We start from the raw sequence: 26,547 nt of genomic DNA, 5'->3' as shown, positions 1-26,547 counted from the left end.
TATGATCTTTAACTTCCACCTGGACAACTGCCATTGATGGGAAAGGGGTCTTCTCATGTGAAGTATGGTATCTCTAACAGTGCAGCCCAAGACAACTTGGTTTGGTACAGGTTTTCAATCCACAGTCTTCTGTCCGATTATAGGAGTATATTTCTTTTTATGAGACTGATGGTGTTCCACAGAGGAAGCATGGAGAGGAAATACTGTGCATGACTATGATTGTCTCATGACTCATAAAAGAGGTAACTTTGGACAAAGCTACTTATTGTTAGACTTGTAGCTCCCTTTGCTGAATGGATGCTCCTGAATTTTGCATTTAGCTTTGATGAGAAGTTCTGACCCCAGTTTCTGTGGGTCAAAATAATAATCAGGTGGGCATGGGAGCGAACCCATTACTTTAATGAACTATAGAAGGGATTCAAGGAATTATATGTAAGTTTTTCAAAGTCAGCTATAGTTGATTCATAAGAACATAAAAATGGCCATACGGGATCAAACCAAAGGTCCATAAAACCCAGTATCCTGTCTTCCAGCAGTGACTAATGCCTGGTGTCCCAGAGGGAATTAACAGAACAGGTAATCCTCAAGTGGTCCATCCCCTGTTGCCCGTTCCCAGCTTCTGGCAAACAGAGACTAGGGACACCATCCCTGCCCATCCTGGCTAATAGCTATTGATGAACCTAGTCTCCATGAATTTATCTAGTTCTTTTTTTGTACCCTGTTATAGTCTTGGCCTTCACAACATCTTCTGGCAAGGAGTTCCACAGATTGACTGTGCACTGTGTGACAAAACACACAGTGTTTGTTTTAAACCTGATGCATATTAATTTCATTTGGTGGCCCCTAGTTCTTGTTATGAGGAGTAAATAACACTTCCTTATTAGTTTCTCCACACCAGTCATGAATTAATAGACCTCTATCATATCCCCTTTAGTTGTCATTTTTCCATGCTGAAAAGTCCCAGTCTTATTAATCTCTCCTCATAGCGCAGCCGTTCCATACCCCTAATCATTTTTGTTGCCCTTTTCTGAACCTATTCCAATTCCAATATATCTTTTTTGAGATGGGGCAACATCTGCACGCAGTATTCAAGATGTGGGCGTACCATGGATTTATACAGAGGCAATATGATATTTTCTGTCATATTATCTATCCCTTTCTTAATGATTCCCAACATTCTGTTCACTTTTTTGACTGCCGCTGCACATTGAGTGGATATTTTTAGAGAACTATCCATAATGACTCCAAGATTGCTTTCTTGAGTGGGAATAGCTAATTTAGACCCCATCATTTTATATATATAGTTGGGATTATGTTTTCCAATGTGCATTATTTTGCATTTATCAACATTGGATTTCATGTGCCATTTTGTTGCTCAGTCATCCAGTTTTGAGAGATCCTTTTGTAGTTCTTTGCAGTCTGCCTGGGACTTAACTATCTTGAGTAGTTTTGTATCATCTGCAAATTTTGCCACCTCACTGTTTACCCCTTTTTCCAGAGCATTTATGAATATGTTGAATAGGACTGGGCCCAGTACAGGCCCTGGCAGGACACCACTATTTACCTCTCTCCATTCAGAAAACTGCCCATTTATTCCTACTCTTTTTTCCCTACCTTTTAACCAGTTACCAATCCATGAGAGGACCTTCCCTCTTATCCCATGACAGTTTACTTTGCTTAAGAGCCTTTGGTGAGGGACCTTGTCAAAGGCTTTCTGAAAATCTAAGCACACACTGGATCCCCCTTGTCCACATGCTTGTTGACCCCCTCAAGGGATTCTAGAAGATTGGTGAGGCATGATTTCCCTCTACAAAAACCATGTTGACTATTCTCCAACAAATTATGTTCATCTATGTGTCTGACAATTTTGTTCTTTACTATAGTTTCAACCAGTGTGCCTGATACTGAAGTCAGGCTTACCAGCCTGTAATTGCTGAGGGTCTCCTCTGGAGCCCTTTTTAAAAATTGGCGTCACATTAGCTATTCTCATTTGGTACAGAAGCGGATTTAAATGATAGGTTACAGACTACAGTTAGTAACCCTGCCATTTCACATGTGAGTTCCTTCAGAAATCTTGGGTGAATCCCATCTGGTTCTGGTGACTTATTACTGTGTACATTCTCAATTTGTTCCAAAACCTCCTCTAATGACACCTCAATCTGGGACAGTTACTCAGATTTGTCACCTAAAAAGAATGGCTCAGGTTTGAGAATCTTCCTCACATCCTCAGCTGTGAAGACCAATGCAAAGAATTTATTTTCTCCGCATTGGCCTTATCGTCCTTGAGTGCTCCTTTAGCATCTTGATCGTCCAGTGCCCCACTGGTTGTTTAGCAGGCTTCCTGCTTCTGATGTACTTAAAAAATTTTTGCTATTACTTTTTGAGTCTTTGGCTAGCTGTTCTTCAAATTCTTTTTTGGCCTTCCTAATTATGTTTTTACACTTCATTTGCCAGAGTTTGTGCTCCTTTCTATTTTCCTCAATGGGATTTAACTTCCACTTTGTAAAGAATGCCTTTTTGCCTCTCACTACTTCTTTTATTTTGTTGTTTAGCCACGGTGACTCTTTTTTGGTTGTCTTACTATATTTTTTAATTTGGGATATACATTTAAGTTGAGCTTCTATTATGGTGTCTTTAAAAAGTTTCCATGCCACTTGTGAGGATTTTACGTTTAGTGCTGTACCTTTTAATTTCTGTTTAACTAACCTCCTCATTTTCGTGTAGTTCCCCTTTCTGAAATTAAATGCTACAGTGTTGGGCCACTGTGGTGTTTTCCCCTCCATGGGGATGTTAAATTTAATTATATTATGGTCACTATTACCAAGCAGTCCAGCTATGTTCACTTCTTGGACCAGATCCTGTGCTCCACTTAGAACTAAATCAAGAATTGCCTCTCTTGTGGGTTCCAGGACTAGATGCAAGCTAGCTCCAAGATGCAGTCATTTAAGGTGTCAAGAAACTTTATCTCTGCATCCCATCCTGAGGTGACATGTACCCAGTCAATATGGCAGTAGTTGAAATCCCCCATTATTATTGAGTTTTTTATTTTAATAGCCTCTCTAATCTCCCGGAGCATTCACAGTCACTATCACCATCCTGGTCAGGTGGTCGGTAATATATCCCTACTACTATATTCTTATTATTCGAGCATGGAATTACTATCCTTAGCGATTCTGTGGTACAGCTTGGTTCATTTAAGATTTTTACTTCATTTGATTCTACGCTTTCTTTCACATATAGTGCCACTCCCCCACCAGCACCACCTGTGCTGTCCTTCCGATATATTTTGCACCCTGGTATTACTGTGTCCCATTGATTAGCCTCATTCCACCAACTTTCTGTGATGCCTCTTATATCAATATCCTCATTTAATATGAGGCAATCTAGTTCACCCATCTTATTATTTAGACTTTGGTATATATATATACCTGATTTCCAATTTAAAATGTAACTTAGAAGCCTAAGACCCACTGACTTTCAAAGAGACTTAGGACAAAAATTTGAAATGTGTCTAAGTAACTTAGGCTCCTAAGTCCCATTCTGAAAAGTGAGCTGGGCAGTTAGAAGCCGAAGTCTCATTCTTTTGAAACTGGGACAGGTGCTTAGTCACTTTGATGCTTTTAAAAATGTCACACAAACACCACCTTCAGCCCCAGGACATGGCAGCCTCAATGCACGAGTTTGGGACTACAGGGAAAAAGGGAGAGAGAGAACAGAAACAGGAATCTAAAATAAAAAAAACCATTAATTTACATTGTTTAAATACCATAAATACATTTTAAATATTGCTTTTAAAGGAATTATTTTTTTAAGACTATAGCTATACATAAACATGATCTTTTTCTAGATACCATTTAATTTTTAAGAACTAATTTTACTGCTCTTTCATCGTCTGTACAGGTATTTATTGTAGTTGTATTGCTTATATCTCAGTTCCATGACATTTGTTCTCAGTGGTACTCTTCTAGTAATTAATCTGTATATAGGGGCTTCATAGATAAACTAGCATCTGGCTAGAGTTCATTCACAGGGATGTGTGGGAGCCTTGATCCAGAGTGAGTTTAAAACACGGGCAGTATCACTGTCAATGTCTTGGGCAATTTGCCTCCCTAAAATATAAGTCAGAGAATGTATCTCATTCTGGGATTTGCACTAGAATCTGTCACTCATCCAAAGATAGAAATAACTTCTAAAAAAGTCTGATTGGAAAAATTAAAGTGTATCAGCTTTCCAGGATAGCCTCTGGTGCTCCCCTCCTCTCTATTTTGGAAAGGTGTTAGCTAACTAGCAGTGGATTGGTCGAGTATTTGGGATTGATTTTTGTCACCCGGTGGAAACAAAACTCTGCCTAAAATGTGGCTTAAAAAACTATTTATTTTTAAAACTTGGCTAAACGGAAGGTCTGGGGTCCCTGATTTTTTCAGACACACAAGTTAGATAATAAAAGTGTATTACTTCCTTTGTTTCCTCCCATGTGTGACTTCATGCTTTTTTTACACCATTCCCGATGTCTGGTACACAAAGTGTACACCAAAACCAAGATATAAAAAAAAAGGAGCCTCCCAAATGCCTCTCCTTTCCTACTTCAAATGGTTCATGTATGTTGTGTAGGCAGTCTGTTCTACAGGAATATAAAGTGCCTGCTAGCCCTTGAGTAATTTATTTAATTACAGATTTCTGGATCAATAATATTATGTTCAATATCTTAATGTTTTAGCATATATGTTTATTCATATGATACAATATAATAAGTTATATGTACAGCATTAAACAAAACTATTAGAAATTATGCCTTTAGGCAAGATATTCAGAAGTATTCTGTTTTATTCCTGTACATCTTTTGTGTAACACAATAAAAATTTCTCTGTATACTAAATAAAATAATGTTAAATAGTCTGTGTGCACATTGGCATCATTAATTTCAAGGGCCTAATGTTCCTCAAGGCTCAATAAACAAATGATCACTGTTTGTCTTTACGTAAGTACACAATGTGTTAATATTAAATGAAACAATAAATGTCAGACCAGTCCTACAGTTGTAGGACAACACTGTAGTTATATACTGGCATAAGAAAAATAGCAACTTTCCTTTTTATTAGAGATGGGCTCAAACTGCAAAATTCAGATCTTGCCTGAAATCCTGGCCCCACTGAAGTCAATTGGGGTTGTGTTATCTCATCTCTATTTTTTAAATGTGAAAGTATTTTTTTTAAGGAAGCAGCAAACTTCCTTTCAGGACAGAATTATAATCAAATTTGGCATTTGCAAACTAATTAAGGGAAGTATTTTTATAATTTCCATAGAACAGGTAGGAAAAGAAGATTTCAAAGAGAAACTAAACGGATAATTAAGTTATGTAGCTCCCAGACTACACGAAATAAGTACTGAAAAGATCAGCAAATTAGATGCTAAATAGTGATATTAAACATTCAGCACATAATTATAGCTCTGTCACAGAAAAGGTCTGTGTGCTCACTGGTGGAAAACTGGTTGTTAGTTTCAAGAATATGACTGATATTTTTATCACACCTTAGCTCAGTCATGCAATTTGTAATTAAAAAAGTATTGCTTTGTAAGTCATGGAATTTGTTTTAATTTAGTAATAACTCTCACTGAAATCTGTCACCACACCATTCTAGCAATGAACTGAACTTGTAGATTAACCAACTGGGTTGTTAACAGTTACTGGCTTCTAGCCTCTGCACTTGTAGGTTTAAAAAAGCCACTATCTCAAGAAAAATAGAGATTTGTTAACTTTTAAACAAATAAATTGATAGATTGCTGCTGTGGACAACCTCAAACTAAACCTTCCATGGTTTGTTTAACCCTGTGAACTGTGTTCATGTTCATATCAGATTTTTACAAGAGCACAGCTTTTCAAATACCACGCGATTCGCTACATTTTCTTCCTTTTCAAGTGTTTTATTAAATCTCCGTTTTTAGTTCTCGCTGGCTTCTGCAGGTGCAGAGTATGCACCATTTTCGTCTGGAATTCCTCTGTTTGGAATAGAACTTAAGACGCACAGACATCATGGCTTGTAATGCAAAATGGCTTGTAACGCAATAGACAAGTGTTTGTTTATAAATACAGAGAATAGACAAAATATTGTCCTTTTAATTTCAGAGCAATCACTGCCACCTTTCTCACCAGTATGTCTTGTCAGTTAACAGTTTGCGTTAACAGTTTGCATTTCCAATTTCTGAAATGTCTGCATGAACCAAGAATGCTCTAACACATTACATACAGTCATTTGAAGCACTCGGCTCATGTAGACTCCAGAAGTAACTTTTTTCATACAGTATAATTAGTTAATCTAAGCACTTTTTGATTCAACAAATCTGTAGTATGTATAAGGAATGAAATTGGTTACAATTACATGTGTTAGAGCTGGTAGAAATGTGCGTGCCTTATCTGTATTCCATGGTACTGTAGCTAACTGTAGATTTGAAATGCTTGACCAGAGCCCCAGGTGATAGAGCTATCCTCAGATAATAATTAAATGGGCTTTCTTCAAAGCCAGACAGGCTATTAGAAGATTGACCTGTACCTGTACTTGTAAACTTTGTGGAAAATGGATATTAGTGTCCACTTACTATCAGTAACTGTTTAACAAAAAGAAAAGGAGGACTTGTGGCACCTTAGAGACTAACCTGAGAGACGAATTGGTTAGTCTCTAAGGTGCCACAAGTCCTCCTTTTCGTTTTGCAAATACGGACTAACACGGCTGTTACTCTGAAACCTGTTTAACAAAAGCCATTCTATTCAATTACATATTTCATGTTGAGCTTCTCAGAAGAATTTTTGCCCTTGTTTATTTTGTGGGTGATAAATTCAGTTGCAAATCTTGCCTCACTTTATTCTTTGCGGTGAATGTGAGTAGTGTATGAGAAAAACCTCCGATTCTTTTAAGTCTCTGCCCTGTGCTCTTGAAGCATTGCTCTTGGGATCAATGTTCTTGCACATCCTTTGGAAATGATGCTCACATCAGGATGTAACCACTTGTTCAGGTGAAGGCATCACTTGCGCCCACTCCAAAATATCTGCACACAAAGATTCAACAGCATCTAACCGCTCAATTTGCACTAGTTTGGTTAGAAGTTCTGGGATACTGTAGCCGGCTGTGCTGATGCGGTCGAAGAGCTGCATGCCATCTGTCATACCACCTATTTCATCCCTTTTTAGTCCAAAGCTCTCAGCAAGGTGGCGCCATGTTTTCACAATAGCTTTTTCTGAGTTGTATGTTGAGCTGAGCATCCTGCTGGTCTTCTCCAGGCAATCAAATGGCAGCTCTGTGGGACTGAGACCTGTGAATTAAAAATTCCTAAGAGTCAGAAGTTCGATATACAGATTTTGATGACTACTAGAAATGTTCCCTTGTTCAGTACTATAACATTATTAGTATAAGCTTTAAATGTTAAATAATAGGTAGACCCAAAAAATCATGAGAGTAACACACTTTGCCTGGTACTCGTCTCTTTGGGGTTATTGACACATGAGTATTTTGACACAGATAGGCCTAAATGAATAGCCCCAAATGACAGTATCAAATTGGAAAAGTCTTGAAAGAGAGAAAAAACTGAAACAGGAGAGAGGATAAGAGAAGAATGCATGTGTGAATTTGGGTGGGAAATAACTAAGATAAGAACATAGAACATAAGAATGGCCATACTGGGTCAGACCAATGGTCCATCTAGCCCAGTATCCTCTCTTCTGACAGTGGCCAATGCCAGAGGCTTCAGAGGGAATAAACAGCACAGGTAATCATCAAGTGATCCATTCCCTGGTGCCCATTCCCAGATCCCAGCAAACAGAGACTTGGGACACGTCAGAGCATGGTTTTGCATCCCTGCCCATCCAGACTAATAGCCATTGATGGACTTATCCTCCATGAACTTATCCAGTTCTTTTCTGAACTCTGTTACAGTCTTGGCCTTTAGAACATCCTCTGGCAAAGAGTTCCACAGGTTGACTGTGCGTTTTGTGAAGAAATACTTTCTTTTGTTTGTTTTAAACCTGCTGCCTATTAATTTCGTTTAGTGACCCCTAGTTCTTGTGTTATGAGAAGGAGTAAATAACACTTCCTTATTTACTTTCTCCACACCAGTCATGATTTTATAAATCTCTGTCATATCCCCCCGAGCCATCTCTTTTCCAAGCTGAAAAATCCCAGTCTTGTTAATCTCTCCCCATATGGATTCTTAACTGAGTTGTGTATTGCCATACTACTTTATCCCTTTCTCAGCTAATCCTGAAGTAGCTGTCCCAGGGAATATATTGTAGATGTATCCCTAGTGAGCACTTCAACAGATGTAGCTAAGCATGTTTAGTGTAAGAGTTTCATTTTGGCTTTGCAAACTGGCCAGCAGCCACCAATTTTCTAGTGGTACAAAATTCAGTTATTTAATGGCACAGAGAATACTCTGCTGACAATAATCCTCTCCCACAGATGGCTCAGTGTTTGACTCTCCACTGACTCTGATTCTCTCTGTCTCTATAATTGGAAGGTGGTCTTGCAGGGATGAGATGAGCACAGGTGGTACCATGATGCCTACTACCTCCATGCATATAAGTTCCTGCAAGAGTTTTATTGTTGAAGTACCTCCATAGGAGATCTTGGTCAATATTAGCACTGATCATGGGGCTGAATGGATGCTCTTTGCTAGACAGTTTTCCCATAATACTAGATGTAGTACAGGAGATAGTATCAGCAACAAATAATTAAACATCAATTTGTGAACACCTAGAAGATAACAAGGTGATAAGTAACAGCATGGATTTGTCAAGAACAAATTGTGTCAAACCAACCTAATAGCTTTTTTAGACAGGGTAACAAGCCTGGTAGATGTGATATACCTTGACAGTAGTAAGGCTTTTGATACTGTCTTGCATTAGCTTCTCATAAACAAACTAGGGAAATGCAGCCTAGATGCAGCTACTATATGGTGGGTGCAGAACTGGTTGGAAAACCGATCCCAGAGAGTAGTTATCAGTGGTTCACAGTCAAGCTAGAGGGGCATATCAAGTGGGGACCCACAGCGATCGGTTCTGGGTCTGGTTCTGTTCAATATCTTCATCAATGATTTAGATAATGACATAGTACACTTATAAAGTTTGCGGACGATACTATGCTGGGAGGAATTGGAAGTGCTTTGCGGGATAGGATTATAATTCAAAATGATCTAGACAAACTGGAGAAATGGTCTGAAGTAAATAGGGTGAACTTCAATAAGGACAAATGCAAAGTACTCCATTTAGGAAGGAACAATCAGTTGCACATATACAAAATGGGAAATGACTGCATAGGAAAGAGTACTGCAGAGAGGGATCTGGGGGTCATAGTGGATCACAAGCTAAATATGAGACAGCAGTGTAACACTACAAAAAAAAAAAAAAAAAAGAGAACATCATTCTAAGATGTATTAGCAGGAGTGTTGTAATCAAGACATGAGAAGTAATTCTTCCGCTCTACTCCGTGCTGACAAGACCTCAGCTGGAATTACTGTGTCCAGTTCTGGGTGCCACATTTCAGGAAAGATGTGGACAAATTGGAGAAAGTCCAGATAAAAACAACAAAAATTATTAAAGATCTAGAAAACCTGACCTATGAGGGAAGATTGAAAAAATTGGATTTGTTTAGTCTGGAGAAGAGAAGCCTGAGGAGGGACATAACAGTTTTCAAGTATATAAATGTTGTTACAAGGAGGAGGGAGAAAAATTGTTCTCCTTTACCTCTGAGGCTAGGACAAGAAGCAATGGGATTAAATTACAGCAAGGGAGGTTTAGGTTGGACATCAGGAAAAATTGCCCAACTGTCAGGGTAATTAAGCACTGGAACTTGGGAGATTGTGGAATCTCCGTCATTCCTGAAAGGTGGTTAGACACACACTTATCAGAAATGGTCTAGTACATAGTCCTGCCATGAGTACAGGGGTCTGGACTAGATGACCTGTCGAGGTCTCTTCCAGTCCTACACTTCTATGATTCTGACTTTTGTATTTACGCTCTTTAATTGATTTGGAGACTGATAGCGTTTTTTCCATTTCAAGTTCAATACCAGTGCTGTGGTGGGACCTGGGTCGCACTGAGCCATAGAACACACAGAAAAAGAGAGAATTAAATAAGATTATGTACTCTTTGATGTAGTGAAATTAATTTATGTCCACTGTGCCTAGGTAACACAAATAATCAAGTGCTAAATCGAATTAAACCCTTAAAAACTGTCCAACTTGGAAACTATTGTTTTCAGGATGTGGTGGCAGAGTGGAGGATTTGAGGGAGCTGGGAGCTGAAATACAAATCTGATCCTTCCCAAATCTTAATTTTAAACTTATCAGAACATATTTTCATCAGTTTGTGTTCATCCAATTTACTTAAAATAAATAACTAATACAAATTATACAATTTATAATTAACCCCAAATTTGGATTTTCTCTTTGTAGACCATTTTTGACAGTTATGAAGACAAAAGGAAATACATTCCACAGCCAATAGTTAAGATCTAATTCTATACAGTCAGTTTGTATGTATTTTGTTCACACTCACCTTCGGCAACACCACATACATTGGCATACACATCAAGTATCTTTTTCCTTCGACTTTGAATCTAAAGGGAGCAGCAACAAAACGTATTTTAAAGACTAGTACCTCATTATTTCTTCAGTCATGTGAGGAGATAATTACTAGGCAAACAGACGCACCAGACACACGGTGCAACCTCTTGAGGTGCTCTCTAGAGGCTCCTCTTCCAAGACTCTGAACCCACTGCATTAGCACATAAAGCCGCCAAGGATCTCTTCTGAAGATTCATAGAAGAGTAGGATAAGTGTAAATGAGTTAAGAGTAAACATGTTTTTTGGTTTTCACTTTCCAGTGTTGGAGATCTCATTTTCTGTGTCCCAGTGTCATCTAATTTGGATTAATGAACTTTCTGCTTTAAGTGTTTTAGTATTTAATTTCCCTTTATAGACCCTGCCCAAGGGAGCGAGTAAACTAAATACTATAGCTGCATACCCCAAATTGTTAGGTCCACAAAATTGGACCAGCTGTGATGAATAACTTCTCCTAACACGCTGCAAGAGGGTTGTACTTTCAGGAGTTGTTGCTGGTTGGCATTAGGGATAGATTATGCCGATTGGAACATTTTCAATTAAATGTTTTTTTTTGCCAAAATATGCTTTTTTGTCAAAGCTGAAGCAAAACCATCTTGATTTAGACAAGAAGGGGGTCTGAGGTCCAGGGCTATCTGATCACTTCTGATGAGAGAGACATGAATTGACCTGACCTTTTCAATCTGAAACCAGATGTTTTAACACAGTTCTATTTTGCAAAAACGTTGAAAAGGTTTTGTTTTTATTCTAGTGCCAACTGAAAACAATTTTAAAACCTTGAAAGCTGTCAGAATACAGAATTGTTGTCTTCCAGCCAGCTCTAGCTAGGAGCAAGCTATTAGAAAATTTCTCTCTATCATGGGACTCAAGCACTTGTTTCACAAACTCACCAGTTGTCACAAATGTTTTTAGAAAACACCCTGAAAAAAGCCTGCTTGAGCTTCTGGGTTTCTGGGACGATCTTGTCTGGTTTGTTTTCACTGGCCTATAAAAGCCCAGGTACATCAATCAGTTGGATTTCCAGGCCTGTGGTTGTGGACCCCAATTGACTGCTGCTCACTTGACCGGTCATGTAGACACATTAGGTCTGCAGGTGTTTTGAACATAATGAGATGGGAATACAGCTATTAAATGGGGATTTTACATATTCTTGGTGTTATTTATTTCATAATAAAAACTTGCAAGTTTGGGGTTTTCTAAGTGCAGTAACTGTTGTGCATTTGGAGTAGCCACTTTATAAACATGTCAGGAGCTCTCATTGTTTTTCCTAAGGGGTTTTTAGAGTTCCTCTTAAAGCATCTCGGATCCCACATTTTCTCTCTCCATTGGCAGCCTCCCTTCTGTGCTGATTGTCTCTGGGGCAGAGAGAGACTAACTAAACCTCCCTCCCAAGTCCAGCGAGAGGGATGCCAGAGGCTGTCTTCTTTTCCAAAGGTGAGGTTGCTGATTCTGTACTGCGCCTAGCCCACAAGCAAGTGGCTACGTTTGTGTTTTGATCTTGGATCCTCTGTGTGGTAACTCATTGCAAAATATTTTTTTTTAAACAGGGAGGAGCAGTCCAGAGTAAGGCAAAGAGCCTGCCAAATCTAGCTTTGAAATTCTCAATATTTTTCTACCTTTCTCTCTAGCTGTCCTTAGCCTCACTCAACACCCACTGAGCTCTATGGTCTGTCTTATAAATACTATTTCATCTGCACCCCCCAAGTACTTTAGTGCTCTTCCAAGGCATGGAACCTGGTTTGGTCCTAAAATCTGAGGCATGGAAGCTGAGTGTCTCATCACAATCTGTATTTCCACCAAAGACCTTGTTTTATACCTGTTAAGAGGGTCTCAAGTCGTCATAACCATCTTTCAGGGGAGAGGTCTGGGATAAGGGATCTATGCTTTAGACAAGATTACAAGCCAAAGAAATACTTCTGAGGATGTATCTACTGTATATACAGTCTTCAGAGACTTTTCTTATGACATTGCCACTTGGTCTGAGAACCTGTGTACCAGACCTCAACCCAACGTGAAGTATAGCGAGACAATGGTGCTTACAGTCCATGATGAGTGTGCATTAGAAATACCTAAGGACAGATAACACAAACTCATACATGTCAAGAGTTCATGATAATTTTCAGCTGTTCATAACTTGCTAAAAGCATCTCCCTTGGGGCTGAAGCTTTCCATGTCCAGTCTTAGTGGAAAGATGAGCTATTTTGGAAAGTTTTGAGCTAAATCATTTCAGCCAGTTAAACTATGCAAGTGTGGAAAGATATTTTTCAAACTTTTTTTTTTTTTAAAGATTTTTTTTCAGTCTTGGAAAACCAAAAATGGTTGATATTACAAACTACTATCTTGGCCTGACTGACTTCATTGTGGATGGTATAGTATTTTGAAAGCTATGAAAGTATAAAACATATCCATATGAATATGTGCATTTTCTTTTTAAGTATGCTTTAATGTTAACATGGGTTAGAAAGTTTGGTATGTGCTGAAGCACCTTACACATGTCTTTATATGCCCTTAGCTGCCTTTAAATACACTGTGAGGAAGCCAGCCAGCAGGAAGGAATGTAGGCCACAAGTAGAGAAACCAAACAGTGAGATGGCGCAGGTACAGTTCTTTGGAATATTGGAGCCACCTTCCATGTGACTCTTGTATCTTTGAAAAATAAACAGGAAAACTACGTACAAAAATGAATATTAATGAAACATTAAGGTGTAGAAATGAGCATGTTGTGCTTAAGCACCCAAAAGTCAGGAAATTCAAAAGTTAAGGTTCCCACTATAACACTAGGCTAGCCCCATTGTTCATATGCTCATGTTCCTACAGCAACATTAACGCTGCTCTTCTGAATGCTGTACATTTTATGGTATAAATTTTAACAAAAAGTCAATAATACAGCAAGGCATGCATTTAAACAGAAAAACCAAGACTAAATTTTTCTTTCTTAATTTGCCTGTTTAAATGCATGCCTTGCTGTATTATTGATTTTTTTGGTTCAAATTTATAACCTAAATTGTACAGAGTTCCAGAGAGCAGAGTTAATATTGTTGTAGGAAACTTGCTTTTGAATTTCCTGACTTTTGGGTGCTTAATTTCTCAGCCCTTTACAGTGCATTTTATATGCACACACAGCATTTTTGGCATACTGAAGGAATACTATATGCTGTCTCTACAGAGGAGATTGTCAGACAATTTCTTATTACCATGCAAAACTTTCCTGTAGATTAGTCTGATCAGCATTATAATTCATTGTTTTATTGTGGTGATGATTTATGCATGTGTTTCTTAAAAAAACCTATCAAAATTCGTCTCCATTTTCAGCTTTGAAAAAAGCCTTACCCCAGTTGATTTGTTATTTGTAGAAGATTTGTCCCTGGTGAGATGAACTAAAGATAACAAGCACAGGTCTGGGGTCCCTTGTTTATCGACAGCAGCTTCTTCATCACTGTCCATGCTACGGCTTAGAAGTCGTTCATTCTCGGAAGATGCATCATTTTCACTGAAAAATTAAGGGTAAGGTTATAGCTATGCAGCCTCTGATAGTGAGTCCAATTCTGTCTTTTCTTCTATCTTAGAGTCAATGGAATAATATTTTTCTTTTAAAAATGTCGCTGCTGCGGGAGCATGTAATTAAAGCTTGACCCTGCTATCGAAGATGTATGTGCAACTGTCTCTATTTAAGTTACACAGTCATGAACACCTGCGTGAGAACAAGGAGGAGACCTTATAAAGGATTTAAAAAAAAATCTTTCTTTACTTGGGGCCAAATTCTAGCTCTTCCTGACTTTACCTACGTCTACACTTCGAGCTAGGGGTGTGATTCCAAGCTTGCATTCATGTACTTGTGCTAGTTGGATGGCAGCTAGCACGAATATAAAGAGTAGCCTAGCATAGCCCGGTAGTTCAGGCTGCCCATGTTGTTGTGGCTACACTACTCTTTATACTTTTCCCTCATTGACCTAGCAGGACTATGTGTTGGAAAGCTGGGAATCACACCCTTAGCTTTATAGTGTAGACGTAGTCTTTGTAGTGTGGTACAAAGCTCATTGTGTCATCTAGTGGGGCTCCGCAGCCAGGGAGAGCTCAGAGAATCCTAAAGGCAAATGGACCCGTAGCCGATTATTTCATAGAATCATTTAATTGTGTTATGAATTAACCACAGCAATAGATACGTAATCAATGTGTGATGAATAGATGTAGATAGAGTATAGGAATAAGTAGGATAGTATTATAAGGATATAAGGTTGACAAACATTTATGAGAGAACCGTGTGTGTTAGGTATGTAAGCAAAGTGAGGCTGTCATGCAAGCCCTACAAACTGAGGCTGGTGTGATTTTAGGTTAGCTGCATAAGGCCTTAGGCCTAAAAGAAGGGTTGACATAAGCAGGTGACCCAGGAATAATCCTGTACCAGTAATGTTACAAGATTACTGTAAAGAATGTGACAATGAGTGATGTTTGGGGAAATATGCTGCAATGTACCTGTCAGGACTGCAAGGCACCCAATTGTAACATCACAGAAAATTCTGCAGCAACTGCAGGTTGCCATGGGGCCTTGTTGATGTAAATGCTAATGCAAATATGGGGAACTAAGAGGCTAGCCTTTGAAAAGTGGGGCACCCCAAACTTTAGGGGGTTTGGAAGTCCTGATAAGGAAAAAGGGGTTGGAATTTTCATGCATATGTAGGAGGGTTATGCGTGTGAGTGTAACTCAGCATAAAAGGGGTTCATCAGCATGAACAGGGAGGAAGAATCAATCAAGAGGCCCTCCACAGATGACCACCTACTGAAAGAGCCACCCATCTTGGTGGTACCCTTGGAGATGTGAGTAGGAGAGCATTTATGCTGGATATCTTTTGGTATTGCTATATGTTCATTTATATACCTGTAACTGTGGGACTGATTATCTGTGTAGTAAGGTTTTTAGTACCAGGAAGCTTAAGAACTTGTGAATGCTGTTGTGGTCCCTGCTATCGTTCCTCATGTGCTCTGAGAGCCTCCAGACCAAATGACATTTTTAATGGTGGTTCTCACTCTGCTAATTCTAATACGGTAGCCCTTAGGGAGCACAAAAATTGGACCCAGGTTACTATGGTTTTAAGAGACCATTGGTCATATCAACCCATCAATAATATAAAGGCTACTGACCTGTGTGACTTTGTGCCATCTAGATGCTGAGCAATAAAGTTAGGGACAAAGTGCTTTTTTGGTGTGTGGGGCAGGAAATGTGTTCTCCCGTGCTGGCTGATAGGCAGCAGGGAAAAGATTAATGAAGAGCACGTACCTGAAAACCACATTCCTGGCACACACTACCAAAATGAAGCTGTCAGGAAAGATGACAGAGCCCTGTAGGGCTGAAGAAGGAGATGGGATGATCAGCCTCCCTCCCCCCCACTAGCATCTGCCATCCTATTTTAGAAATTAGAGATGGAAAATACGTATTAAGTCATCTAGTCTTTTCCCTGCTGCTGCAAGACTGTTAGCACATTTTCAACTCCCAGGTCTAGCTTTAAAAAACTCAAGCAATGGGGTTTCTGGCACTTCCTGTGGCAGACTGTTCCTCATTCCATTAGATCGCACCATCAGGAAGCTTTTAGCCTATTTTCCCCTTGTCTTAATTGCATCTCCTTTTTTTCTTGTATTCCCTTGTGCCAGGCTAAATAATTCCTTTGCCTCAAGTATCTGGAATGGTTATGTTCCTTTTCCACCTTAACCAAGCTAAAATAATGTTTATTTTTCACATACCTTTTAACAGTCTTAGCTGGAGTTGCTGTCAGTTTTTCAAACTCCTCTTTCTCTGAGAAAATCACAACATTTTCTGCAAATCAAAAAATAAAGACATTAATTGACAGAGAGTTTGCAAATGTGTGTTTTGCCTCACTAGCTTCATCAGCTGCCAGTCTTATTACAAACCTAAATCTCCCTGAATTCTTCTACACTTTTAATTTCTATCACAGGATTAAGTGCAATTTTGGTGGTACAGAAACCTTTTGCATATTCCTTTACTAAATGGAATTGGAGTTTAAACAATTAAAAAGGGGAATTGCACAGGAAGATGGATTAAGGGAGTTTAAGCCCTGTGTTATCTGGTGTGGAGAAAGTGGAAACCATAAAACAGCTCAAACCTTGTATGTCTTTCTTCTCTTCTTGCATATTCGCTTGGACTTCGACTGAATGGCTGGTGCAACAGGCTAGAATATAAAGAATGTAACTTATTACTAGTCATTCTCAGCAGTTGTCTGGAGATAGTATTTTGCAACTGGAATTTCTTATGCCGCACAATTACCTTGACCAGAAGGTTTCGTTTTCACAATGTAAAACATGATGATTAAGACAATGGCAATAGCCATTATGAATATAGTAGACATGGCAATTATAAGAGCAGTAGCCAGATGCCCTTGTCCTGAAAGATCTGCTGGAGACACAAAGAAATAGTTTATTGTACAGGAGCCATTACTGAAAACAAAAATGTTTATCAGTTTGAGGTCTGCACAAAACTTAATCCCTAGTTCATTTCTTTATTTACTTAAAACTTAATTAATTTATTTGAACTGGAGCTTTGCTGGATGAAACACTGCAGAAGTTAGCTCTTATGCTTCAAAAGCCAACCAATATACAGAATTTTACATAGCAGTGTAGTTTGTTCTACAATAGTTAATAATACTTACAACAAACACTAGATCGTGTAGTCCTGCAGAGATGAAGGAAGCTATAATGTCCTCTAATATTAAAAGTATTTATGTATGAAGAGGAAAATATACTATGCTTTTCCAATTACCTTGTGAAACTTTCAATGTTTCAATAAGAAGAAATATGAGCTACCAAAATTTGACCTCTTTTCATATTTCAGTTTTTTAGAATTATATATACAAACTATTTCATTAAATTTTGTTTATGCTTTACTTATTGCAAAAAGGAAATTTATGAAAATTAAATATGTGGATGAAATTCCTTTGGTAATTTTCTTTTCTGCCACTGTCATTCTGCTCCTGAGAGAATGAGGTTTGTCAATGTTACGAACAGGTGAAAATAGTATGCTGAAATTTATGTCGGCTGGAAATTATAACAGACTTATAGGCCCAGTTTTGTCCATGGTTGCACTCACAGCTGGCTTCAGTGGGGTCTTTGTGTGTGCACATCTGAAGATAGGATTTGGCTTTTTCTCAGACAGAAAATGGTGTTCCTCCGTATCATAACATATGGTATTGCAGTTAATTGTGTGTAACTGTGAACAGCTGCTAGCTCTCAACCCTGAGTGAAAGTTGGACGTTCTCTTAATTGTAAAATCAGTTATTTAGCTTTCCTTTATAGAACAATGAAACAAGTCAGTAAAACAACAAAATGTGTAATTTCTTTTCATAGACCTACACCACCAACACACAAAGAGGGTGTACAGCTGGTAATGTTCCATCAGTGTGAACATGTTTAAAATTCTTCTGTTGGAAGATTTATCAGAAGTGCAGGTGAAAACTCTAATATGTATAGTTTGATTTGTGTTGGTTTGTATGGATTATAAAACCTGTCTGATGCCATTTTTAGAGATGCTTCTCTGGGATGAAACCATTGTTTAAAAATAAATTATACAACTTTGATGTGATGGGGAGCCAAAAAAGGGATCTTAAAACAAGGAAAAATTCAGTCATCAGAATAGGAGCTGCTGTTGTCTAGACAATATATCTTTGGGAGCACCCACAAAGAAGGAATTACAGTAGTAAGATTTGAAAAAGGGAATAATTGATAAATGATTCTAATTGTTTCTTTTCAAAGCAATATACGGAAGAAAGTACAAGGCTGTTCTTGTTATGAAATCTGAGTATAAGGCCATTGACAAATATGTCATTCTAACACCCACTGTCTTTATGCTAAGGAGATAGGCTCAGTAAAATGAACTGTTAGGCTAGGTGCTTAACATAACAACCATCTAAAACCCACTAGCAACCAGCTTTAGTTGGATAATTTTATTAAATAATGTGATATCTGTAACTGGATATCATGTTAGCAGCCTGACAACTGACTGGAAGCATGAGGTAGGTCTGGACAGTGTCTGACCAACAATGAAAATATACATTATAGTTCCTAAAGAATAATACCCAATAGTAACATATACATTCAGAAGAGCATTGGTCCTACCACTAATCCCTCAGGCAAGGCACAGAGAAGCAGGCTGAGGTCTAAACTGACCCATGGCTGACTGCTTTCTTCAGTAGGATTCAAGCCAAAGCAGTAGCTGGCAGCTCAACAACAGATAGTAAGCACATCAGAAGAATACTATGATCAATACTACTGAATGCTGAAAAATGAAACAAAACTGAAAGGGAATTGAATTAGCAGAACTGAATAATGCATAATTCGCATTCACCAGATCATCCTCTGTGGTATGGTACACTCGATAGCCTGATCGGAATTTTCAAATAAGTCAAATTAACGTTTATATCAGAATATAAATAAGTTAATAAAACCAGGATGAAAATTAGGCATCAGCAAAGAATTTTTTAAGAACAAATGTCAAAGAGATTCATTATGCCTCAGATAAATAGTGCCATGAAAAGTAAATCCTCCCTCAGCAGTGAAGTGGGAGTGGGATCCAAAGAGACATGATCTTGCGCTCAAGCCAAAATTTTGTGTGTGTGATATCAGAGAGAAAAACTGAAAGCCAAAGACAGAGTCAATAATGATAATAAATAACTTAAAAGCTGACTTAATATATTTCTCTCAATGTCTGGAGCTCATTCATGAAATAAATTCATCATAGGGGTAACTACATCCGTCCTTACTCCAGAAAGAGCATCTGAATATTTTAACATATAGTCTCCATGCTTCAGAAGGAGTGTTTGATCATGTTGATGTCATTTTGCTTCAAGGGGTTTTTAATGTCCTCAAAAGAGAGGTAAGAAAAGGGAGAAGATCGAGCCACAATCCGCAAAAAAACTGTTATACTTGCTTTTCTAACACAGATTTCGCACATAGCATTGACAGAAGGTGAATTTAGAATCAGGTAGGTAACATCAGAGATGAAAATCAGAGGCAATAAGCTAGGATCTAAAAAGCCATGTAGAGTTATAGAAAATTATAAATACTTCAAAGAGTGTGGGAATCTGAATTAAAAATGAGACATAAAATGTCTGGAAACATGGCTTCCAACATCACAAAAACAGACACACAATGGTCAGCTTTGATAATTTTTTATTAGTTGTTTCCCCCCCCCCCACTATGTATACAGTGTTCTTATTTTCATGTATTTTTGAAAAACCAAAAATAATATTGTAGAACTGTTTGTTTAGTCCAAAAAGAGAATGGCCACATAGTTATGTTAAATTATTTTCACATTTCTGGCCAGGCTCTGCTGGGGCATAATAACATTTCCTTGTTGCTAGAAATAATGAGCTAAATTAATTGTCGGCATAAATCAGTACAACTCAGTTGAAGTCCATTTTAAGTCCATCTCCACTGAAGTAATAGTATTGATTAATCCAGGAATAAGAAATCATTGTAAATTATTATTATTTTTAGTGATTCTTCAAATGTGGGAAAATAGTGCAACGTAATTTTACAAGAGGTGTTTTCAGTTCAACAGTACATTATACCAGCTGATACTGTATTCTGAAGAAATAGCTGCTGAATAAACCTGGGGAAGCTTTTCTTACCTTTGTGTGCATGCTGAAAAGGCGAGAGCGTGTTTGTGCCAGAGGTACTTGGGAAAATGGCTGAAACACCAGAGGTCATGCCAGCACCTGCAATAGTAACAAAATTGCCATAAATTTCCCTGCTTACCTTGTGAAGTTTCAGCCATGTCTTGACCTAGTCGTAGTAAGCAGAGCACTCACTTAGTTTCACTGAATTTCCCATTCATTAAAAAATAATCCACGGAGCCACTTTTATTTTCCGTAATGTCAACAATCTGCAACATTTCTGGCATTTTGAAAAATGTATTTAATATATATTTTTGCATAGGACTTGGGGGAATTTTCAAACCCCCACTGACTGATTTATTAATCTGTATAAAGACAAAATGTTTTATGATATACACAGGGTCAGATTTGCTCAATAGGTTCCCCTCGTGTGAACTGGGAGCAGAATATCTGCCAAGAGTGAGTCAAAGTGACGCAAGTCACTCACAACCCCGCTCCATTATGGAGTCTGGAGCTAGCCAGTGCAACCCACAACGCAGAAAGGTCATCTAGGAGATTCATCAAATGAGTGCCTCTCTCAGGCAGCCTCCATCAGTGAGATTTCCATAGAGCCTTGATTAATATTTAAAGCTACATTTTTCCAGTGGAGACTCTAGGGAAGATGATAAACGATACTGCAGAATGCCTTCCTCTTGGTGAAACTGCATAGGGAGTATACATATTTTTTGCAGCCTGGCAGGACAACATGCTTCATATGATCCTGCCAGCTAGAATCCGTCATCTAGAAAAAACTGTAAATCACCATTGTTATAAGACAAATCCCTTACATCTATTGTAGAAAACAATTAGCAATGACAGAGAGAGATGGATAGGATAACTTAATAGGTTCTTTTCCCTGCCAGATTTCTATGGTTGATTTCAAAAAACCAATAGTAATTTTTTAAAATTCAGCTGTGATGCAATACAAGTGCTATGTTTTCAGAATGGAAAATCAGGTCAGAAACTGGCGCAAAATACCAATCCTGCAAGCTTCTTTTGACTCTAGGCAAAGACAGAAACAGTGGGAACTAAGCCGGAAGCTAGGAATACTCTGAGTATCTCACTGTAATAAGATTCCAAAACAGGAATTAGAAATTAAGGTTAGAAAAGACCATTCTTATCACTCCTGCAAGAACTTTTAAAGAAGTCTGCAAATGCAAACACTGAAAAGTTTTTGAACTATTCTAAGGTGCAATGTAGTCTTCGTCAAACAAAATGATAAAAATCACGAATTCTTCACATTTACCTTGTGTAGCAAAAGGCAAGTATTAGTGAGTTAATCCTTCTAAGACTAAAAGTACTGTACAGCTAGTCTGTGTTTGTGGGAGCATGGGGATAGTATAATCATCAAAGACCTAGTCTGGCAAATTCACACCACAACTGAAAAATGACTAATGCTATTCTGCTGTTCTGGGAAATGTGGTACGGAATTTCGGGGTCTTGGCCCATCACTTAAGGTTGACAGGAAATTAAGTTGTCTGGTAGGGTATGAAAAATGTCTCATGGCCTATGAAGAAGAGAAATATACATGATCTTTAAATAAACAAAAATGTTTTTTAGAAAATGCAAAAATATTACCCAATATAAAATGTGACTGTGTGTTTGGAATGATAAACACATACTCTTAACTTGGCACACAGAATACAGTGTAGATGACTTAAAAAGATTTTTTTCCTATAACAATGGCAAAACACCTTCCAAACCTCATTTGTTGGCATGGAAGGAAATAAATATTATTTATTACACTTTCCTTTTTTAAATTGAAACAGCATTTATTTCTATAGAATTTTAAATATATTGGTATGTTAACTCAGGCACTTTCAGTGCTATGTAGATAAAATAATTACATCTGTTTAATCTTTAAAATGTGTATATTGGAAGACAGCCCTTAGTTTGCAGAAAACTTAGCAGCCGGACTGATGACTAAGAACCCCGTTCTGTTCATGGTATTCTTGTGAATTACGATGAATAAATAATAGAACCAAGTCCAATAGTCCTTAATCAGTCCTTACTTAGGCAAAACTTTCATTGACTCAGTTTCCCATTTGTTTAAATAAGAGTTTTGCCTGAAAAAGGACTTTAGGGTTTGACTCATAGAAGTTACAGATGGAAAAGACCCACTAGGTCACCTAGAGAATCATAGAATCATAGAATATCAGGGTTGGAAGGGACCTCAGGAGGTCATCTAGTCCAACCCCCTGCTCAAAAGCAGGACCCATACCCAATTAAATCATCCCAGCCAGGGCTTTGTCAAGCCTGACCTTAAAAACTTCTAAGGAAGGAGATTCCACCACCTCCCTAGGCAACGCATTCCAGTGTTTCACCACCCTCCTAGTGAAAAAGTTTTTCCTAATATCCAACCTAAACCTCCCCCACTGCAACTTGAGACCATTAGTCCTTGTCCTGTCCTCTTCCACCACTGAGAATAGTCTAGAACCATCCTCTCTGGAACCCCCTTTCAGGTAGTTGAAAGCAGCTATCAAATCCCCCCTCATTCTTCTCTTCCGCAGACTAAACAATCCCAGTTCCCTCAGCCTCTCCTCATAAGTCACGTGTTCCAGACCCCTAATCATTTTTGTTGCCCTTCGCTGGACTCTCTCCAATTTCTCCACGTCCTTCTTGTAGTGTGGGGCCCAAAACTGGACACAGTACTCCAGATGAGGCCTCACCAATGTTGAATAGAGGGGGACGATCACATCCCTCGATCTGCTCGCTGAGAGAGACAAGCTTACACAGAGTTCTTCTTCAAGGTTGTCTCTCTCATCAACAGACATTGGTCCAATAAAAGATATTACCTCACCCACCTTGTCTGTCTGATATCCTGGGACCGACACAGCTACAACAACACTGCGTAGTAGGTGACCTAATCTATCTGCCTACCAGTGCAGGATTGGTCCCTTTATCTTGTAGTGCTCTATCAAATCTATCTAAATATCTCAGATGTGGCTCTTTCACCATGTTTCTTGGAAAACTATATTCCATAGTACGAAATAGCTCCCAAAAAGGAAGTCTTTATTTGCTATTTAGTCTATTTTTTTCTTTAATTCCCCCCTCCCCTAAATTTCTAAAGCTGCAGAATGAGCACCCATTTCTACTTTGACCTCTGGTCACTTCTCTGTGACAGATCCGGTCCAAAGAGAAGTTAGGTATAAGCCATTAAAACACCCTTTGCTGTTAGACCATTCAAAATATAAAAATGAAATTAGTTTCTATATGAAATGGAGATTAAGGATAAATAATCCCTGAATTTCTCTACCATTGTGCTAGTTCTTTGCACAGAACTGAATGTTACCTTCTGTGATCTTTATCTATTTATTTCTTCATCACAGTTTGATAGTGGGGTATTTAAATCAATGTTCAGCCTATGGAATGGGCTGAAAACAATTGTGATGCCATACAATTCTTCCAGGCTGCAACAAGTCAAAAATAGCTATTCTTACCCTGAAGTTCAAGTAACACAGGCAAATAATATGCTGCTTTGTCTGCTTTTAGATAATCCAACAAGCTCTAGCTCGTCCCTCTTTTTTTAGTTGAGTTCAAGCATGTATTAATTCAACTGTTTCTGTTTTGCTTGATCAGGCTTTCAGCCACTCTTATATTGTTAACAGTTTGTCATTCCTCCATGAACAGGAGGAACAGTCAGGGTGTAGAACACGACTGCCCAAATATAGGACCAAGAGATGCTATTAGAGAGAGCAATTTCTGTACTTCACACCATTACTTTCTTACTTCAAACTGAGAGATAGATATCCTACCCTGTTCTACAGCAGCATGTCAAGGAGTCTTCCATTCTCGTAGTCTGTTCTCAGGCTCAAAGTTCAGTACATGTAGGATCAGAATGATTGAACAAGAATTTTCCTATGATTACCTAGGAATGGGATCGATTGGGTTTTTTTGTAGTAAATGTCATCACGAACTCCACTCTGATGCTACAACAGAGTTGTCTTTCAAATATACTTATGTAAGTGTTAGTAATCACACCCATTTTAAGCCTGATATCAAATTTAATAATTTGGCAGATTTTATTATGAGCTAAGATTTTACTTTGGATGTGGTTTTGAAGAATATGCCAAATAATGCACCTGCATTGAAAGGTGAAGTGAAAACTGCCAGGTTTTGAAGGTCTTTTGTTAAATATGCTGCCAGCTTTTGTCAGCTTTCGATGGATAAAAGGGGGGGGGGGACCCTTATTAGCTTTCACTCTTTTCCCACCCAACAATACATCAAGACTATGAAAGTCTAGTTTGTATCCACAGACCACATTCCTAACGCTGGTTCCAACGCAGATGATGTCACTTACATTATCTCTCAAGATTTAGACATCGTTCAGGCAGAGAAATTCTAAGTGCACACAGCACCACATATGGAAATCACTCTATTCTGGCCATATTGTAGGGCAGTGTACTTTACATTCTTAGGCACCCGTGTGTAATACCATTGGAATGTAACAAAGACACCCGCTAGCAGTGCTATATCATTAAGGGTTTGTCAGCTTTTCCATTATAAACCTTGTTATTTAGGAAGATTATAATTTGGCCATCAAAGTTTTCTCTGGACTCAGACTCTGCCTTCAGCCTTATTTTTCAAAAATGTTTTAAAAATAATTTTGATTGTTTTAAGAGAATAATTGCATTTGTTTTCACATTTGAATGTGCTTTTGTAACTCAAAAGCAGCTTTCACTTTTAAATCACTGTGTAGCCAGCCATTTGTCCATAATGCAGATTAGGTGCTGCGTATTAAAGTAACTTTTTTGCTGTCTTTCCTTTTAAAGAACAGTTCTTCTGTGCGCAGCAGGACTATTACAATTGTTTGTACTTAGCAAGCCCAATTCACAATAAAGAACACTACTGCACTCGTTGGGTGGCAGGCACGGGGGGGAGGTTTGTGGACACGTTGCCCAGATAATACATATGGCTTTTCATAAAAGCTGGTGCAATGCGATGTACAAATGGAAAAACACATTTATTATTATTTTTCTTTGTTTAGTGAAGCGGTGGATACTGAAACGACCCGTATTAGGAGGAATATCCTGCATGGACTTTAAAAGTTATTACATGTATTTGAACTGAATGCAGTCTGGTTTTGGAAGTCCTCATGGATGTGCAGATTGAAAAGAAAAAAAGTTGGGCAATATTTAAAATGTATAATAAGGCACATTCTGAATATCGCCCCTAAAACACAAACTCGGTTGAACGTGAATAAAACATCAATGCCAGTGACCAGTCTTGAAGTTGTGGGTTTATCTGTTTGTTTTCCTTCTCTCTTGTGTCTCCCACCTCCCTTTCCTTCACTCCCCTTTCTGTGTTCTGCCTCTTTTATTCCCTCCCCATCTAATTCCTTCTTTTCCTGTATCTAGTGACCATCTCCATTAAATTCTCTCCTTTTCTCTGTGTCTCTCTCTCTCCTCATTGCTTTTTCTCAGATCTCCACACTATCCATTCATGCCATATATTTCTTCCTCCAGTTTTCTGTCTCCCTATTTGTTATCCTCTGCCTCCCTATTCCTACCTGCTTTTCTCCTACCTGTTGCCCTAATATTTTCTCCTGCTACTTCACTTTCCTTTCCTAAGTTCCACTCACCTGCTCTTCCCTTTTCATCATCATCTTGTCTCCCCTCCCTTCCAAAGATTTCCCCTCGTAATGCTAACCAAAATCTATGCCTCTAGAGGCCAGTCAAGAGGATCCATGCAATGTATGGGCTGGGCATGGCGGTACTCAGCAGCAAAGATCAGATGACCCCTTTTCTCCTCAGTGCAGCTATTTGGAGTGGTGGTGAGAGAATGGCAGCTCCTCCTTCTGCTGGCCAGTCCCAGGGGGCCCTACTACTGGGATAGAAGTGTCAGCAGCAGCAAAGCTGGCAGGACACCATGCTGGTGTGTAACTTCTTAGGTGTTCTTGAAGCACACTGCTCTAGGTGAACACCAACTAGGTTGTCACAGCTTTTTCACAGTATACTTCATACACAGTGTAAAAATCTGTGCCTTTACAGTACCTGGCAGTGTCACAGCAACTCTGTAAATAGTGTGTATTTAAAATTGTCTGTAAAACTCTGCCAGGGGAATGAATGGCAATGTATACTCATTAGAAACGTACTGCCTTCTGAACACCTCGTGCAGGGACTGTGAGGGGAGCAGAAGTAAGACAAAATGGAAAAAAAATAATGGTAACCCAGAATATGGGTTGGACTGAAATCTAGACTGGTGAAAGGCAACGAAGGTGTGAAATCTGTAACTGGCCCTGAGCAAGGCACCTTGAACCAAGACTACAAGTGTAAATCTA

At 38.6% G+C, this 26,547-nt stretch overlaps 1 protein-coding gene across 1 annotated transcript in view; it reads right to left on the bottom strand.

The window, feature by feature from the left end:
• Positions 1-6,985: 6,985 nt before the first annotated feature.
• The window catches only part of EDAR (ectodysplasin A receptor), a 57,927-nt gene continuing 38,365 nt past the window's right edge, over positions 6,986-26,547 (bottom strand). The window contains exons 5-11 of the mRNA XM_077807085.1: positions 20,244-20,330; positions 16,886-17,011; positions 16,725-16,790; positions 16,345-16,417; positions 13,939-14,098; positions 10,544-10,604; positions 6,986-7,305 (exon numbers count right to left, since the gene is read on the bottom strand). Of these exons, the coding sequence (XP_077663211.1) occupies positions 6,986-7,305; positions 10,544-10,604; positions 13,939-14,098; positions 16,345-16,417; positions 16,725-16,790; positions 16,886-17,011; positions 20,244-20,330 (893 nt within the window). The remainder of the gene's footprint in view (positions 7,306-10,543; positions 10,605-13,938; positions 14,099-16,344; positions 16,418-16,724; positions 16,791-16,885; positions 17,012-20,243; positions 20,331-26,547) is intronic.

Source organism: Eretmochelys imbricata, chromosome 1 (genome assembly GCF_965152235.1).
Source record: "Eretmochelys imbricata isolate rEreImb1 chromosome 1, rEreImb1.hap1, whole genome shotgun sequence".
Taxonomy (NCBI): domain Eukaryota; kingdom Metazoa; phylum Chordata; order Testudines; family Cheloniidae; genus Eretmochelys; species Eretmochelys imbricata.
This window is presented reverse-complemented; position numbering and strand designations above follow the sequence as displayed.